General features: G+C 36.3%; 1 protein-coding gene and 3 non-coding genes across 4 annotated transcripts; all 4 read right to left on the bottom strand.

Annotated features, from left to right (window-relative positions):
- Window positions 1-781: 781 nt before the first annotated feature.
- On the bottom strand, window positions 782-8562 carry RPL12 (ribosomal protein L12). Its single transcript, XM_053695996.1, has 7 exons — window positions 8389-8562; window positions 6200-6273; window positions 6001-6099; window positions 5657-5738; window positions 3828-3914; window positions 1485-1597; window positions 782-831 (listed from the first exon to the last, which is right to left on the bottom strand). Exons 1-7 carry the CDS (start codon window positions 8423-8425, stop codon window positions 826-828), a joined length of 498 nt encoding a protein of 165 aa, XP_053551971.1. The 5' UTR covers window positions 8426-8562; the 3' UTR covers window positions 782-825.
- On the bottom strand, window positions 5024-5149 carry LOC128643284 (small nucleolar RNA SNORA65). Its single transcript, XR_008399803.1, has one exon. It is a non-coding gene; the product is annotated as a small nucleolar RNA SNORA65 (small nucleolar RNA).
- On the bottom strand, window positions 5816-5944 carry LOC128643286 (small nucleolar RNA SNORA65). Its single transcript, XR_008399805.1, has one exon. It is a non-coding gene; the product is annotated as a small nucleolar RNA SNORA65 (small nucleolar RNA).
- On the bottom strand, window positions 6347-6477 carry LOC128643285 (small nucleolar RNA SNORA65). Its single transcript, XR_008399804.1, has one exon. It is a non-coding gene; the product is annotated as a small nucleolar RNA SNORA65 (small nucleolar RNA).
- Window positions 8563-19116: the final 10554 nt, after the last annotated feature.

Below are 19116 nucleotides of genomic sequence, written 5' to 3'. Positions count from 1 at the left end.
GTTCTCTGCCGAACTGAGTTACTGAGCCAGCCTTGTAATTGGTCATTCAATCAGTGTTTGCCACTTGTAATCCGCTTCTTAAAAATATAGTAACGTTCTATTGGTTGCAAATGTGTGAGCAGCTGACGTTTCAGTAAATATCCAATAGAACACTAGTCATGTAGCTGATCTAAAACCAATGCAAAGTCCATCTTTGAGGGACAGTGTACTAAGACCAGCAGCATTCCAGATTAAAGGGACAGTCTAGTCAAAATTAATATTTCATGATTCAGATAGGGCATGCAATTTTAAACAACTTTCCAATTTACTTCTATTATCTAATTTGCTCAATTCTTTAGATATCCTTTGTTGAATAGCAATGCACATGTGAGCCAATCACACAAGGCCTCTAGGTGCAGCAACCAATCAGCAGCTACTGATCATATCTAGATATGCTTTTCAACAAGTGCTATCAAGAGAATGAAGCAAATTAAATATAAGTAAATTAGAAAGTTGTTTAAAATGACATGCTCTTTCTAAATCATGAAAGAAAGAAAAATTGGCTCTCATGTTCCTTTAAGGAACATAAAAAAAGGGGCTGACCCCCCCTGGCTTTTTCAGACTACTCTTACATAGCTTTTCTGTAGCCATAACATAGGGAAATAGACGTTTTACACAGCCTGACCATTTTTAAAACCTATAATCATTAAAGTATTTATAGCGCTGTGCACTTTGCCCTGGTTTCTTCATCCACCTCTTAATGTGTCTGCAATTGAGTTTTAGTAAATCACTAAGACACAAATCAGTTTAAATTTTTTTTATTGAAGTTTGTTCCTCTCCATGAGTTTAGCTCTGGGGAAAAAAAAAAAAAAAAGAAAAAAAATGTCAACTCTAACCATGTCAAACATGTCCCTTCTCCTGCCTTGTGCAATTTCAGATACAACCCCATTTTAATAAGAGACAGTTAAGTCAAAATTAAACCCATGATTCAGATAGGGCAAACAATTATAAAACTTTCATTTACTTTTATTAAATATTCTTTGTTGAAAGCTAAACCTAGGCAGGCTCATATGCTAGTTTCTAAGCACTAAAAGGCTGTCTCGTTGCCATGACAGTCCATTAGACACTGCTAGCTCATGTGAGCCATATAGTTAACTCTCCATGAGTGAGCACAATGTTATGAGTCAGCCCTGACTAGCTAAAATGCAAGTCTCGCAGGTACTAAGATAAAAAGGCAAAAAAATATAAAAAAAAGTATTTATAACAGTGATGATTATGCAAAACTGGGGAAAGGCTAATATCGGGATTATCTATCTTAACACATTTTAAAGTTGACTGTCCCTTTAAATGTACTAATATTGCATGGTTTACCTTGCAAGTCTGACTTACTGTATTTTAAAGCAACAACATTTATTAGTATTAACATAGCAACTACACTACATATTCCCTTTACAAATGAGGCCTTAGTGAGCCAACTAGAGAATATTGTAGTTACAATTACTTACGGATGGGACTTCCACTGCACCACTGTTAATATCGTCAATGATATCATGGGGATGTCTTCCATCTACATTGCAGCCAACAGACTGAGCTGTTCCAAGGATCTCCTTAACAGTCCCTGCAAACAAGCACCCATGATTACTGGACAATATGTGCAAACAGAGAATTAAAGGGACACCATATGAAATTCTGTTTTGCAGAAGAAAAAAAACCCCAAACAGTTTAAGGATAGTAATGTCAAAACTAAACTAGTATAAGCATGTCATTTTAATCTTTGCAATTTACTTCTAAGTTACTTATTAGAATGGTATCCTTTGTTGAATAAACCTAGTAGAGCCTCAGGAATGTGCACATCTAAGCACTATGGCATATTGTTGCAGTGCGCTAAAAACATGCACGTGTCTGAGGTGCCGTCATCCTACTTGGATTTATTCAAAGACCACCAAAAGAATAAAGCAAATTAGAGAAAAGTATATTGGGAAATTTCTTAACTGCATGCTGTCTGAATCCTAAGTTTTATTTTGACAGTCCCTTTAAAGACCTAATCTCTTAAAGGGACACTGAACCCAATTTTTTTATTTTGTGATTCAGAAAGAGCATGCACTCTTAAGCAACTTTCTAATTTACTCCTATTCTCAATTTCTTTGTTCTCTTGCTATTGTCATTTGAAAAGGCATCTAAGCTTTTTTTGGTTTAGACTCTAGACAGCATTTTTTTATTGGTTGATGAATTTATCCACCAATCAGCAAGGACAACCCAGGTTCACCAAAAAATGGGCCGGCATCTAAACTTGCATTTCAAATAAAGATACCAAGAGAAGAAAATGTGATAATAGGAGTAAATTATAAAGTTGCTTAAAATGTCATGCTCTATCTGAATCACGAAAGAAAACATTTGGGTTCAGTGTCCCTTTAGGAACTATTTTTTTTTTATTTTAAACCGCAGCAAACACTTTAAACCAGTGAGACTTGCAACTGTCCTTTTTACAGTCCCAAAATTTATAGTGTAATGCTTGTTATCTTGCTGCAAGTTTATTTTTTTTCTGCTGAACTCCAAACACTTGTCTACTCTGAGTTGGAATTGGCTCCTCCAAACAAAAAATGGTTTAAAAGTGATGGTAAATTTATTGTAAGGGAAGTAGGTTGTCTGAATTTTTAGATTAGGTTTCACACATCTATTACATTCCCAAAAATGTTTAAACAATTGTATAATTTTACAAATTGCCCACTTTTAATGTAATTTTTCCCCCCCTGACATTTCACAGAGCAGTGTGTGAAGCTTCATTTTCAGCTCCGGTGTGTAGAAGCCTGATACTTTATTGCCGTGGTAACTAGGTGCACAGTGAAATTAGGAAACAGCACAGCAGTATTACTGAGCAGAACAGGTAGGGCTGTGATTTTAGCTCACTTGCATATAACTTCAATATCTCATCTCAATTGTTCCCATTACATAGTTCAGACAGACAGACATTCTGTTGACCAGCAACTCCTTGGCTGTAATTCAGCTAGTTAGGGAATCTGGGAAAACTCCATGCTCGGCTTGGAGTATTATGTAAAATATGCACTTACAAAAAGCCAAGGTTCTCAGTTTTAGGAGCCTAATGTATATTGCAAAGTTCACCAACATGTAAGGTATTAACTAGTATACTTTGAGTTATGAAATTCAAATACCCCATGCTCCGCCACCCACTTCCATTTTTTTCTTTGAGCTAAAGGTTCGAACTGTTCTCCAATCAGTTGAATGTTTGTCAATCAGCACGAGATATAAAGAGTGCCATATGGGAGAGCGCTGTTCTATTACCATTCAAAACTTTAGCAAAAAAAAAAAAATATTTTAAAAATGACTTAGTGGGCAGCAGAATATTTGAATTTCATATCTATATTTAAATGTGTAGCATAAGCTATTGGACACCATTCTACAGAATATAAAGGGACACACAACAACCAAAAATTCTCATGATTCAGATCAGTTAACAACTTTCCAATTTACTTCTATTATGACATTTGTGTTCTTAGTAGCCATCCATTGTTTAAGAGCAGGTAGGTAAATTCAGGAGCGTGCACCTGGCTGCAGTACTATATGGCTGCAGTTTGGCGACAATGTTTAACATTAGCAAGAGCACTATTTCCTGTCAGTGCCCCAGATGTGTGCACGCTACCTAGATATCTCTTCAACAAATGAGAAAAGCAAAATAGAAGTAATTGGAAACTTTATAAATTGTATTCTTTATCTGAAGCATATTTGCAGATTCAACAAGTATTTTAGCATTAATATTTAGACTATACACAATTAAATGTAAACATCTAACCTCACACAATGTTTGTATCTAAAAGAATAAAACTACTTACCAGAGAGCTCCCTGGCTAGGGATCTGTGCCTCATCTGACGAGCAATACTGAGTATTTCATCCATGGTGACGCTGCCACTGTGTTTAACTATAACAGAAGTACAGTGCTTAGTATATCTGCCATCTAGTGACAGGTGTCACTCAAACTATACACAGCATGGGACACATTCCCTGCATTTTTCACAAAAACCTAAGATATCACCAGTATTCTAGAAATAGCTGCAAACCGTAAAATCTATGAGTGACATCATGGCTGTTTTAATGTTAGAAGTTTCCAATAATTTGTTAAAGGGCCATAATACCCAAATGTTGAAACACTTGAAAGTGATGCAGTATAGCTGTAAAAAGCTGACTAGAAAATATCCCCTGAACATCTAAGTAAGAGATATATTTTACCTCAAAAGTTCCTCAGTAGCCACATCCCATTGTAAAGAATTTCTAAGAGGCATATAAGTATGTCTGTCCCAGGACAGCCAAAGGGATGAGCCTTGTGCACTCATGTTATTTCCCTATTCAGTGTAAGGAAGTTTACAATGAAATCTCATGAGAGTTAAGTCAAATCTCATGATATCACATTAAAATAGTTCATGACCTCAGCACTGCCGATTGGCTGCTGTTCATTTCTTTATTTTTTTATCTGCAGCTGAGTATAACTTTTTACACAGAACTTGCTGAGCTGAGGAGATTATGAGGTAAAATATCTTCCTTTTTTACATAGAGATGCTCAGGTGATATTTTCCTGTCAGCTTTACAGTTATACTGCATCAGTTTCAAGTGATTTAGCATATGAGTATTATGTCCCTTTAAGCTCTGGCCTACAAGCTTACATCTTGCATTTCTTTAATATTCAGTGTTCTCTACAGAAAATAGCAAACCACGTTGCAGCAGTGTAATATTTTCTATCATATTCTGCTATCCAAAGCAAAAATTGCATAATTTAAATTTAATATAAAAATTGGGTATTCATTTTTAGCTTAAAATTTTAGCCGGGTGGTCAGTAAAATAAACTGGGTGTCACTATAAAGGGTCCTGGGAGAACACTGATTAATTTACCAACAAACTCTTACTGCTCAATTTATTGATTTTTTAAATCCAATGCCTAGATGACAAACATTAATCAAGCTATATTTGTAAATTTAACTTAAGCCTACGTTTAAGACTCATTAGTGAACAGTTTCATACAGACTTGTGCCAGTGTCATGTCACCAGTCTTTCGGCACAAGTTCAATCACATGGAGATCAAACCTGTTTCCTAAGATGGTATTTAGTCTCAGCACACCACTGGATTATAGACAGCCATGGTTAAACTGCTATAGTGGCGGGTGGCTGTACACAAAAATGTACAATGTAGCCCTTTTAATGCTAGTGATTGTAAACCAATTACTACCCAGTATATAAAATTTTAAAAACCCTTTAATTCATTACATTTTGTAAGACTAACATTTACCATTCAGTGATAGTAAACATTGTGCTGTTCCTCCGCCCACAACTCATACTGTACAGATAAAGGACTAAACCAGTTTCCTCCAATCATTGTGTGCCCCATCTGGCAGCCATCTTGTGGGGCATGCAACAATTGGAGGAAACTGGATTAGTCATCAATCTGCTAAATACAGTGGGGGTTCAGGCAGAGGAACGGCATGTTTACCATCACTCCACGGTAAATATTTTAAAAATGAAGTCTTTCAAAACTCAAAAGGTGCTGCTGTTTTAAAGATCAATTTTACATATTGGGCAGTAATTGATTAAAGCTTACAATTACTTTAAGCTGAAACTATACACTCAGCCTATAACCACAAATGAATTATTCTGGACATCAGGAACACTTACTGTTCTTCTGCTTCTTCCTGTCACGAGGAGGCTCTTTCAGTGCCTTGATGATCAGAGCGGATGCAGAGGGGACCACTTCTATCTGCAGAAACAAATGGCATAAGTATGCGTCAAAGTATAAAAAAAAAAACACGATTCAAGTAAGGATGCCATTACAGCTTATGTCCCCAGTCTTTCGGCACAGTGGCCCTCACATGAAGAAGGAGACTGTTTCCTAAGATGGGTTTTATTCTCAGCGCACCACTGGAATATACCAAGTCACCAATTACAGACTAGTATAGTGGCGGGTGGCTTTACAGTACCCAAATCTACAGCTTTCAAGCAGCTATCATCCCAGTCCTTACCTGAGCCTGTCTGTTTTGGATAGTCAGTTTTATAGTGATCCTTAGCCCCTTCCAGTCACCGGTTGCCTTGGCTATGTCATCACCGACTTTCTTGGGAGACTAAAGAAGAAAGAAATCAAATTAACTCACATAGAAAGAAATCAGCTACTTTACAGGACTGGGGAGTTGGAGGGTATGCAGTTTGTAAAGTATCACTTACCAAACCTAAAGGTCCGATTTTAGGGGCCAGAGCAGAAGTGGCTCCCACTTCACCACCAGTGCATCTAAGGAAAACTACAAAGATACATTTGATTTATTCAAGAGATCAGTTAAGCAGATGGAACACAAGTAAAGCCTGGCTACAGTAAACTGTTCTCAATCTTTCGGCACAGGACTTTTTACCATAAAGAAAAAGCTCTGTTTCCTAAGAAGAGGTTTGTTATAAGCACACCACTGGACTAAGCCAAGTCACGGGAATCAGACTGGCACAGTGGCGGGTGGCTGAGAGACTGCCTGCTCATAACTTAAAGGGACACTGAACCCAAATTTTCTCTCTCATGATTCATATAGAGCAGCAATTTTAAGCAACTTTCTAATTTACTCCTATCAATTTTTCTTCATGCTCTTGCTATCTTTATTTGAAAAGCAAGAATGTAAGTTTAGAATCAGGCCCATTTTTGTTTCACAACCTGGGTTGTCCTTGCTGATTGGACAGCACCAATAAACGAGCGTTGTCCAGCGATCTGAACCAAAAATAGTCCCGCTGCTTAACTTAGATGCCTTATTTTCCAAATAAAGATGGCAAGAGAACGAAGAAAAAAACTAGTAACGTTAGAAAGTGGCATGCTCTGAATAACAAAAGTAAAAAAAAAAAAAAATGAGTTTAGTGTCCCTTTAAGAGACAATTACTTGTATATTAGCATACACTTTTTCAAAGCAAAGATAAGCCTACACAGGGCAGGGAATGGAAAACTGAAACCCTGCAATGTATCTCACAAATGTAGGGGGGGGTTCTTTCAGTTTAGTCAGAAGATAGAATTTTAAACTACTCTCCAATTTAGATCTATTATCAAATTTTGCTTCATTCTCTTGACAGCCTTGGTTAATTGAACAGCAGTGCACCTCTTGGGAGCTAGCTGAACACATCTTGTGAGACAAAAGTGAGGCCACCAATCAGCAGCTGCTCCCAGCTGTGCATTGCTGCACCTACCTACATATGCTTTTCAAAACCAGATACCCAAAGAGCAATGCAAAAATAGAATTTGGAAAGTTGCTTCAAATTGTATACTACATCTGAATCAAAAATGAACAATGGGTTTCGATCCCTTAAAGTCTTAGACCCACATGGGTGTTCCAAACCGGTAAAGGGACATTGTACTTTAAAACATGTTAATGTGGTTAATCGTAGATCAATCTTTTTAAATATAGTTTTGTATTTTAAAGAGTTTTTTTTTTTGGCTCATTGAAGCATCAATCGTTAAAATCATGCCAATTTAAATAAGCTGAGCTTGCAGAAACAGCATAACATCTTACAACCATATATATTTCCGATACACAAATGCCTTCTCTGTTGTGACAGAACAGCCAATACTGAAAGGAAAAACCTTAATATGCATCCCACACTAGGACCTGGATTGATGCATCTTGCTTATAAATTATCCAAGAAGTTTGTGTTCCGATTTTCTGTATACATGGTGGCATTAACTGGCAAAAACCATTTTAAACAAAATAAGCTATTTATAAATAATTTCATTATTTTTCATAATCTCCAGTACATAAATCATTGATAAAAAAGCCAGGGGGGGGGGGGGGGGGGGTTAAAACAAACTAAAGTAGAAGGTCCCCTTAAACCATTCCTCTATGCCACTATAGTAATGGCGATCATTTGCACATACATGGTTGTATTCACTCCTGTAACACAAGCACTGGAGAAAAATGTAAGACCGGATTTAAAAAAAAAAAAAAAAAAGTCCTATTCCCTCAAGCATAAAGCAGATCATATTTCCATAACACCTGTAGATTACAGCAGTCAACCAGCAAAAAAAATAAAAACAACGCATAAATACCGGTAAATCAGACTAAATGCCACAAGAAACTCAGCTGCGCGTGGAAAGTTTACACACGAATATTCCACGTTGTATAAATATGGTTGATGCACGTGCATGGGTCAGTTAACAAGAAGTATATGCTTGGTCAGGTATAAGATGCCCGTATACAGATAACCCCAGTATTATACCTAGGCAGAGCAGCATATACCCCAGGCCTGATACCGGGAGAGGCTACAGAGGACAAGTACCGTTAGAACCACAGGGTGTCTCTTGCAGTGCTGAGGCCTGGCCGGCGGACCGAAGCCCTGTTCAGGGGGGGCTCGGCTTCCCGGGCCATATTTCCCAGTATCGACTCACGTACCGACTTTAATTTCGTTGGGATCAAATTTAGGAGGCATGGCTGAAGGTTATTAAACGCCGTCCGCTTCACTGAAGACCGGTTTTGGTGTCGGATGAACCCGGATTCGGGACGACCGATTTGATAGTTGCACCTCAACCAGCTGAGAAGCAGGACGAGAAAGAGGGCGGAGACATTGGAGAGGCGGCTTACAAAGGCTACAAATCTCGCGAGATTAGCGTGACAAAAAAAGAAAAAGAAAAAAATGCATGGGCTTCATCTTGAGTGTGGCAGGGTAGATAATTTTATTGACATGACTCACATTATGTAGGAATGTATGTATGTAACTATGAATGTATGTATATAAGGATGTATGTATATAAGGATGTATGTATATAAGTATGTATGTATACATTAATGTATGTATATAAGGATGTATATATGTATACATGATTGTATGTATATAAATATGTATGTAGGGATGTTAAATGTATGCATAAATGGATGTAACTACATATCAATAGATGCATGCTACGTGTATGTATGGGTAAATATATGTCTGTGTAGCATGTATATTATGATTATGAATAAAGGTGGTGTATATCCTGCGCAAAGAACAGGTGGGGAAGGGGGGTGGGGGATGCCTCTAGCTCTCCTCGATGGGTACCCTAGCGTGCCCAATGTGTAAAAGATATATGCAAGGTAGAGGTGAGCGCCAATAGAAGGCTGAGGGTAGGGTGGGGAACGCTAAAATAGGCTAAAATTAGCTGATAGAATGTAAAATTAAAAATTACAAATTTTTTTATTCCATACAATAATTATAATAATAAAAAAGAACAATATACACTGATAGTTGTTCATGGATCCATGTTACAAATGGTAGCAAATTACAGTGTTAGGTAAAATACAATACAATATAATAATAAAAACAATTGTAAATACTGATAAATTCAGTGGCTGATGATATAGCCTTTTATGCTGAGTATCTGTTAAATGATTAACACCTTGGTTGAGTCCAGTAAGTGTAAGATGCTCCTGGTAGATAGTGTAGGGTTAATTGTAATCCAATATTGTGCAGGAGAAAAAAGTAGCAAGATTTGGGTGTGATCAGTGTCCAATACAACAATTTAGAAAAAAGTGGTAGAAAAAATGTGTGTTCACTCTATGTGATGAAAAAATGATGATAAAAAATGATGAAATCCCTCCAAAAAAATGTTATAAAAAAATGAAAAAAGGTGAAAAAGGATAAAATAGGATAAAAAAATAGTGTCAATTTCGAAATCCGAAGTGATGTTGGTGATGTCAGTGCAAATCAATCAATCAGTGGTTCAGTATTGATGCAATGTTTTGAAAAAAATAAGATTATGCAAAAAGAAAAAATCCTGAAAAAAAGAAAACAAACAATACTCTAATATATGCAATCTGTACAATAGATATATCAGTATTATGCTTACTCAGATCTGTCGACGCGTTTCGGCCATATACCTCTGGCCTTTATCAAGACTTCGGATTTCGAAATTGACACTATTTTTTTATCCTATTTTATCCTTTTTCACCTTTTTTCATTTTTTTATAACATTTTTTTGGAGGGATTTCATCATTTTTTATCATCATTTTTTCATCACATAGAGTGAACACACATTTTTTCTACCACTTTTTTCTAAATTGTTGTATTGGACACTGATCACACCCAAATCTTGCTACTTTTTTCTCCTGCACAATATTGGATTACAATTAACCCTACACTATCTACCAGGAGCATCTTACACTTACTGGACTCAACCAAGGTGTTAATCATTTAACAGATACTCAGCATAAAAGGCTATATCATCAGCCACTGAATTTATCAGTATTTACAATTGTTTTTATTATTATATTGTATTGTATTTTACCTAACACTGTAATTTGCTACCATTTGTAACATGGATCCATGAACAACTATCAGTGTATATTGTTCTTTTTTATTATTATAATTATTGTATGGAATAAAAAAATTTGTAATTTTTAATTTTACATTCTATCAGCTAATTTTAGCCTATTTTAGCGTTCCCCACCCTACCCTCAGCCTTCTATTGGCGCTCACCTCTACCTTGCATATATTATGATTATGTGCAAAACTTTATACCTACAGTAATATGTTGTTATAATAATATTGTTATTACTAATATTATTGTTTACAAATCATAACAATAGAAGTAATATTTTTGTAATGTATAATGAAAATACTGATCTTCTCTTTCACAAAAACATTTCTCAGCCATGTCTCAAAACCACATTTAGTCTTCTGGACTACATTAAGTTATGATTAATTATATAATAATAATAATAATAATAATAATAATAATATCATATGTGTGCGCAGCATACTGCATAAGAGTCTGCACCCACTGTAATGCTGCACTAACTATATATATATATATATATATATATATATATATATATATATATATACGTATATGTATATATATATATATATATCTTAGTATACATTTACCATGAGTACACGCATGTGCATATACACACGCACTCATATACTGACAAATGTACACACTTGTATATACACTTACTCACGGATGCTGTTTATAAACACATACACACTCACCCCCTGGCATGCCCATAGCCCTTCTCTCTACGCTCCCATGCAAATACCCCTCATGCTCATAAGAGGTAGAATGCAACTTAAAGGGACATGAAACCCATTTTTTTCTTTCATGATTAAGATAGTGCATACATTTTTTCACAACTTAACAATTTACTTCAATTAAAAATGTTGCTTCATTCTCTTGGTATCCTTTATTGAAGGAGCAGCAGTGCACTACTGGGAGCTAGCTGAACATATTGGTAAGCCAATGACAAGAGGCATATATATATATATATATATATATATATATATATATATATCTGCATCCACCTATCAGCAACTAGCTCCTGATCAAATTAGGTAATACAAGTAAATTGAAACGTTGTTTAAAACATTATGCTCTGTCTGAGTAATCAAAATTTGGGTTTCATGTCCCTTTAAAGGGACAGTTCACACAACATTTTTCTCCCCTTTAAATTATTCCCAATGATCCTTTTAACCTGCTAGAGTTTATTAAATTGGTTGCAAGTAGCTCCTTTACTTCTATTTCAGCATTTGAAATAGCTGATTTAGCCTGTGGAATCGCCACCTATACTGAACAGTATAGGCTATTGAGTAGCCCAAGTATACACAGCCAGCAGAAGAGATTACACTCTCAGTGGGATGCAGGATAGTTAAGTAATAAAATTATCATTTTCCATTGTTCTCTCTATGTATTGAGCTTTGGTGTTCCAGCCAAATAAAAGATAAGGAAGCAAGTCTGTTTACACAAACTTAGAACATAACGAGATTTGATATCACAACCCATTGTAATAGGCTGTGGTTTCAAAGCACAAAATCAGCTACTTCATATACACAAATAAGCAAGAAAATGGAATTTCTCAAATATTTTATACTCTGCAGTTGGTATAACAAGTAATTTAAAATACATTAATGGAAAAACAATTTTACAGTGTACTGTCCCTTTAAGTCTCCTCTCTTATCTCCCAGAGGGCAGTGACTACAATGAGAAATGTTAAGTGCAAGAAAATAAGTACATTGTTTGCTATTTTTTTTTACACAATCTCTTTTATGTTTACGTTTATTTAACATATTTTGTTTTTAATAAAGCATATATATATATATATATATATATATATATATATATATATATATATATATATATATACACACACACACATATATATATATATATATATACACACACACACATATATATATATACATATACACACACACATATATACTGTATATATATATATACACACATATATATATATACACACACACATATATATTTCTATATACACACACACATATATATATATATATATATATATATATATACACACACACACACATATATATATATACACAAATAAATATATATATATATATATATATATATACACACACACACATATATATATATATATATATACACACACACACAAATAACATAATTTATGTAAGAACTTACCTGATAAATTCATTTCTTTCATATTAGCAAGAGTCCATGAGCTAGTGACGTATGGGATATACATTCCTACCAGGAGGGGAAAAGTTTCCCAAACCTCAAAATGCCTATAAATACACCCCTCACCACACCCACAATTCAGTTTAACGAATAGCCAAGAAGTGGGGTGACAAAAAAGTGCGAAAGCATATAAAATAAGGAATTGGAATAATTGTGCTTTATACAAAATCATAACCACCACAAAAAAAGGGAGGGGCCTCATGGACTCTTGCTAATATGAAAGAAATTAATTTATCAGGTAAGTTCTTACATAAATTATGTTTTCTTTCATGTAATTAGCAAGAGTCCATGAGCTAGTGACGTATGGGATAATGACTACCCAAGATGTGGATCTTTCCACACAAGAGTCACTAGAGAGGGAGGGACAAAATAAAGACAGCCAATTCCTGCTGAAAATAATCCACACCCAAAATAAAGTTTAATGAAAAACATAAGCAGAAGATTCAAACTGAAACCGCTGCCTGAAGTACTTTTCTACCAAAAACTGCTTCAGAAGAAGAAAATACATCAAAATGGTAGAATTTAGTAAAAGTATGCAAAGAGGACCAAGTTGCTGCTTTGCAAATCTGGTCAACCGAAGCTTCATTCCTAAACGCCCAGGAAGTAGAAACTGACCTAGTAGAATGAGCTGTAATTCTCTAAGGCGGAGTTTTACCCGACTCAACATAGGCAAGATGAATTAAAGATTTCAACCAAGATGCCAAAGAAATGGCAGAAGCTTTCTGGCCTTTTCTAGAACCGGAAAAGATAACAAATAGACTAGAAGTCTTACGGAAAGATTTAGTAGCTTCAACATAATATTTCAAAGCTCTAACAACATCCAAAGAATGCAACGATTTCTCCTTAGAATTCTTAGGATTAGGACATAATGAAGGAACCACAATTTCTCTACTAATGTTGTTGGAATTCACAACTTTAGGTAAAAATTCAAAAGAAGTTCGCAACACCGCCTTATCCTGATGAAAAATCAGAAAAGGAGACTCACAAGAAAGAGCAGATAATTCAGAAACTCTTCTGGCAGAAGAGATGGCCAAAAGGAACAAAACTTTCCAAGAAAGTAATTTAATGTCCAATGAATGCATAGGTTCAAACGGAGGAGCTTGAAGAGCTCCCAGAACCAAATTCAAACTCCAAGGAGGAGAAATTGACTTAATGACAGGTTTTATACGAACCAAAGCTTGTACAAAACAATGAATATCAGGAAGAATAGCAATCTTTCTGTGAAAAAGAACAGAAAGAGCAGAGATTTGTCCTTTCAAAGAACTTGCGGACAAACCCTTATCTAAACCATCCTGAAGAAACTGTAAAATTCTCGGTATTCTAAAAGAATGCCAAGAAAAATGATGAGAAAGACACCAAGAAATATAAGTCTTCCAGACTCTATAATATATCTCTCTAGATACAGATTTACAAGCCTGTAACATAGTATTAATCACAGAGTCAGAGAAACCTCTTTGACCAAGAATCAAGCGTTCAATCTCCATACCTCTAAATTTAAGGATTTCAGATCCTGATGGAAAAAGGACCTTGTGACAGAAGGTTTGGTCTTAACGGAAGAGTCCACGGTTGGCAAGAGGCCATCCGGACAAGATCCGCATACCAAAACCTGTGAGGCCATGACGGAGCTACCAGCAGAACAAACGAGCATTCCTTCAGAATCTTGGAGATTACTCTTGGAAGAAGAACTAGAGGTGGAAAGATATAGGCAGGATGATACTTCCAAGGAAGTGATAATGCATCCACTGCCTCCGCCTGAGGATCCCGGGATCTGGACAGATACCTGGGAAGTTTCTTGTTTAGATGGGACGCCATCAGATCTATTTCTGGAAGTTCCCACATTTGAACAATCTGAAGAAATACCTCTGGGTGAAGAGACCATTCGCCCGGATGCAACGTTTGGCGACTGAGATAATCCGCTTCCCAATTGTCTATACCTGGGATATGAACCGCAGAGATTAGACAGGAGCTGGATTCCGCCCAAACCAAAATTCGAGATACTTCTTTCATAGCCAGAGGACTGTGAGTCCCTCCTTGATGATTGATGTATGCCACAGTTGTGACATTGTCTGTCTGAAAACAAATGAACGATTCTCTCTTCAGAAGAGGCCAAAACTGAAGAGCTCTGAAAATTGCACGGAGTTCCAAAATATTGATCGGTAATCTCACCTCCTGAGATTCCCAAACTCCTTGTGCCGTCAGAGATCCCCACACAGCTCCCCAACCTGTGAGACTTGCATCTGTTGAAATTACAGTCCAGGTCGGAAACACAAAAGAAGCCCCCTGAATTAAACGATGGTGATCTGTCCACCATGTTAGAGAGTGTCGAACAATCGGTTTTAAAGATATTAATTGAGATATCTTCGTGTAATCCTTGCACCATTGATTCAGCATACAGAGCTGAAGAGGTCGCATGTGAAAACGAGCAAAGGGGATCGCGTCCGATGCAGCAGTCATAAGACCTAGAATTTCCATGCATAAGGCTACCGAAGGGAATGATTGTGACTGAAGGTTTCGACAAGCTGCAATCAATTTTAGACGTCTCTTGTCTGTTAAAGACAGAGTCATGGACACTGAATCCATCTGGAAACCCAGAAAGGTTACCCTTGTCTGAGGAATCAATGAACTTTTTGGTAAATTGATCCTCCAACCATGATCTTGAAGAAACAACACAAGTCGATTTGTATGAGATTCTGCTAAATGTAAAGACTGAGCAAGTACCAAGATATCGTCCAAATAAGGAAATACCACAATACCCTGTTCTCTGATTACAGACAGAAGGGCACCGAGAACCTTTGTAAAAATTCTTGGAGCTGTAGCTAGGCCAAACGGCAGAGCCACAAACTGGTAATGCTTGTCCAGAAAAGAGAATCTCAGGAACTAATAATGATCTGGATGAATCGGAATATGCAGATATGCATCCTGTAAATCTATTGTGGACATATAATTCCCTTGCTGAACAAAAGGCAAGATAGTCCTTACAGTTACCATCTTGAACGTTGGTATCCTTACATAACGATTCAATATTTTTAGATCCAGAACTGGTCTGAAGGAATTCTCCTTCTTTGGTACAATGAAGAGATTTGAATAAAACCCCATCCCCTGTTCCGGAACTGGAACTGGCATAATTACTCCAGTCAACTCTAGATCTGAAACACAATTCAGAAATGCTTGAGCTTTTACTGGATTTACTGGGACACGGGAAAGAAAAAATCTCTTTGCAGGAGGTCTCATCTTGAAACCAATTCTGTACCCTTCTGAAACAATGTTCTGAATCCAAAGATTGTGAACAGAATTGATCCAAATTTCCTTGAAAAAACGTAATCTGCCCCCTACCAGCTGAGCTGGAATGAGGGCCGCACCTTCATGTGGACTTAGAAGCAGGCTTTGCCTTTCTAGCTGGCTTGGATTTATTCCAGACTGGAGATGGTTTCCAAACTGAAACTGCTCCTGAGGATGAAGGATCAAGCTTTTGTTCTTTGTTGAAACGAAAGGAACGAAAACGATTATTAGCCCTGTTTTTACCTTTAGATTTTTTATCCTGTGGTAAAAAAGTTCCTTTCCCACCAGTAACAGTTGAAATAATAGAATCCAACTGAGAACCAAATAATTTGTTACCCTGGAAAGAAATAGAAAGTAGAGTTGATTTAGAAGCCATATCAGCATTCCAAGTTTTAAGCCATAAAGCTCTTCTAGCTAAAATAGCTAGAGACATAAACCTGACATCAACTCTGATAATATCAAAAATGGCATCACAGATAAAATTATTAGCATGCTGAAGAAGAATAATAATATCATGAGAATCATGATGTGTTACTTGTTGCGCTAAAGTTTCCAACCAAAAAGTTGAAGCTGCAGCAACATCAGCCAAAGATATAGCAGGTCTAAGAAGATTACCTGAACACAGATAAGCTTTTCTTAGAAAGGATTCAATTTTCCTATCTAAAGGATCCTTAAACGAAGTACCATCTGACGTAGGAATAGTAGTACGTTTAGCAAGGGTAGAAATAGCCCCATCAACTTTAGGGATTTTGTCCCAAAATTCTAATCTGTCAGACGACACAGGATATAATTGCTTAAAACATTTAGAAGGAGTAAATGAATTACCCAATTTATCCCATTCTTTGGAAATTACTGCAGAAATAGCATTAGGAACAGGAAAAACTTCTGGAATAACCACAGGAGCTTTAAATACCTTATCCAAACGTTTAGAATTAGTATCAAGAGGACCAGAATCCTCTATTTCTAAAGCAATTAGTACTTCTTTAAGTAAAGAACGAACAAATTCCATTTTAAATAAATATGAAGATTTATCAGCATCAACCTCTGAGACAGAATCCTCTGAACCAGAAGAGTCATCAGAATCAGAATGATGATGTTCATTTAAAAATTCATCTGTAGGGAGAGAAGTTTTAAAAGATTTTTTACGTTTACTAGAAGGAGAAATAACAGACATAGCCTTCTTTATGGATTCAGAAACAGAATCTCTTATGTTATCAGGAACATTCTGCACCTTAGATGTTGAAGGAACTGCAACAGGCAATGGTACTTTACTAAAGGAAATATTATCTGCTTTAACAAGTTTGTCATGACAATCAATACAAACAACAGCTGGAGGAATAGCTACCAAAAGTTTACAGCAGATACACTTAGCTTTGGTACATCCAGCACTAGACAGCGATTTTCCTGTAGTATCTTCTGACTCAGATGCAACGTGAGACATCTTGCAATATGTAAGAGAAAAAACAACATATATATAAAGCAAAATTGATCAAATTCCTTAAATGACAGTTTCAGGAATGGGAAAAAATGCCAAGCTTCTAGCAACTAGAAGCAATGAAAAATGAGACTTAAATAATGTGGAGACAAAAGCGACGCCCATATTTTTTCGCGCCAAAAATGACGCTACATCCGGAACGCCGACATTTTTGGCGCAAAATAACGTCAAAAATTGACGCAACTTCCGGCGACACGTATGACGCCGGAAACGGAAAAATAATTTTTGCGCCAAAAAAGTCCGCGCCAAGAATGACGCAATAAAATGAAGCATTTTCAGCCCCCGCAAGCCTAACAGCCCACAGGGAAAGAGTCAAATTTTTGAAGGTAAGAAAAAATGATTAAATCAAATGCATTGTCCCAAATATGAAACTGACTGTCTGAAAAATAAGTAAAGTTGAACATTCTGAGTCAAGGCAAATAAATGTTTGAATACATATATTTAGAACTTTATAAACAAAGTGCCCAACCATAGCTTAGAGTGTCACAGAAAATAAGATTTACTTACCCCAGGACACTCATCTACATGTTTGTAGAAAGCCAAACCAGTACTGAAACGAGAATCAGCAGAGGTAATGGTATATATAAGAGTATATTGTCGATCTGAAAAGGGAGGTAAGAGATGAATCTCTACGACCGATAACAGAGAACCTATGAAATAGACCCCGTAGAAGGAGATCACTGCATTCAAATAGGCAATACTCTCCTCACATCCCTCTGACATTCACTGCACGCTGAGAGGAAAACCGGGCTCCAACTTGCTGCGGAGCGCATATCAACGTAGAATCTAGCACAAACTTACTTCACCACCTCCATCGGAGGCAAAGTTTGTAAAACTGAATTGTGGGTGTGGTGAGGGGTGTATTTATAGGCATTTTGAGGTTTGGGAAACTTTGCCCCTCCTGGTAGGAATGTATATCCCATACGTCACTAGCTCATGGACTCTTGCTAATTACATGAAAGAAATATAAATACACACACACACACATATATATATAATCTATAGCTCCCTAACAATCATATTACAGCTATAAGTATATAAGTATGTATGTAGGAATGTTAAATGTACTGTATGCATTTACTGTGACAATTATGTTTTACAGAACCATGTCACACCCAGCTCTAATTACAAGCTGTGTCTATGACACATTCATCTATCACAATTCTTAGTGTACGTCTATATGTTCTATTTTATTAAAGGTAAGACTGATTAGATAACAGGGTCTAAGCAACTCACTACAACCTTACACAATTTTTTAAGGAACATGTCAGTAAAATAATGACATTGTCTAACTAATGATACTTTTTTATTATTACCCTAATGTACAAGGTAGATGAGTTAAACATACAGATAAAATGACCCCTCGGGAGCTATAGTGCATTGCCACCCTGATCAGGACATAGCCGGTGAGACAGAAAACACATAAACACATAGATACCAATCACTGATCATATCCAGCTTGTCTGCATTCATGATGAGCAAGCTTAAAGGGACACTGAACCCAAACATTTTCTTTCGTGATTCAGATAGAGCAGCAATTTTAAGCAACTTTCTAATTTACTCCTATTATCAATGTTTCTTCGTTCTCTTGCTATCTTTATATAAAAAAGAAGGCATATAAGCTTTTTTCTTGGTTCAGAACTCTGGACAGCAGTTTTTGATTGGTGGATGAATTTATCCACCAATCAGCAAGGACAACCTAGGTTGTTCACCAAAAATGGGCCGGCATCTAAACTTACATTCTTGCATTTCAAATAAAGATTCCAAGAGAATAAAGAAAATTTGATAATAGGAGTAAATTAGAAAGTTGCTTAAAATGTCATGCTCTATCTGAATCACAAAATAAAAAAATTGGGTTCA

Source organism: Bombina bombina, chromosome 12 (assembly GCF_027579735.1).
Source record: "Bombina bombina isolate aBomBom1 chromosome 12, aBomBom1.pri, whole genome shotgun sequence".
NCBI classification, from domain to species: Eukaryota; Metazoa; Chordata; class Amphibia; order Anura; family Bombinatoridae; genus Bombina; species Bombina bombina.
The sequence above is the reverse complement of the archived record's forward strand: the minus strand, read 5'-3'. Positions and strand labels throughout refer to the sequence as shown.

What these genes read in the sequence shown, in the direction of transcription:
- RPL12 (XM_053695996.1), bottom strand. Translation starts at nt 8,425, where the DNA reads ATGCCTCCTAAATTTGATCCCAACGAAATTAAAGTCG. An exon ending in TCCCAACGAAATTAAAGTCG is followed by an intron (nt 6,274 to 8,388) that starts GTACGTGAGTCG and finishes GTATCTTTGTAG; the next exon opens with TTTTCCTTAGATGCACTGGT. An exon ending in AAATCGGACCTTTAGGTTTG is followed by an intron (nt 6,100 to 6,199) that starts GTAAGTGATACT and finishes TTTCTTCTTTAG; the next exon opens with TCTCCCAAGAAAGTCGGTGA.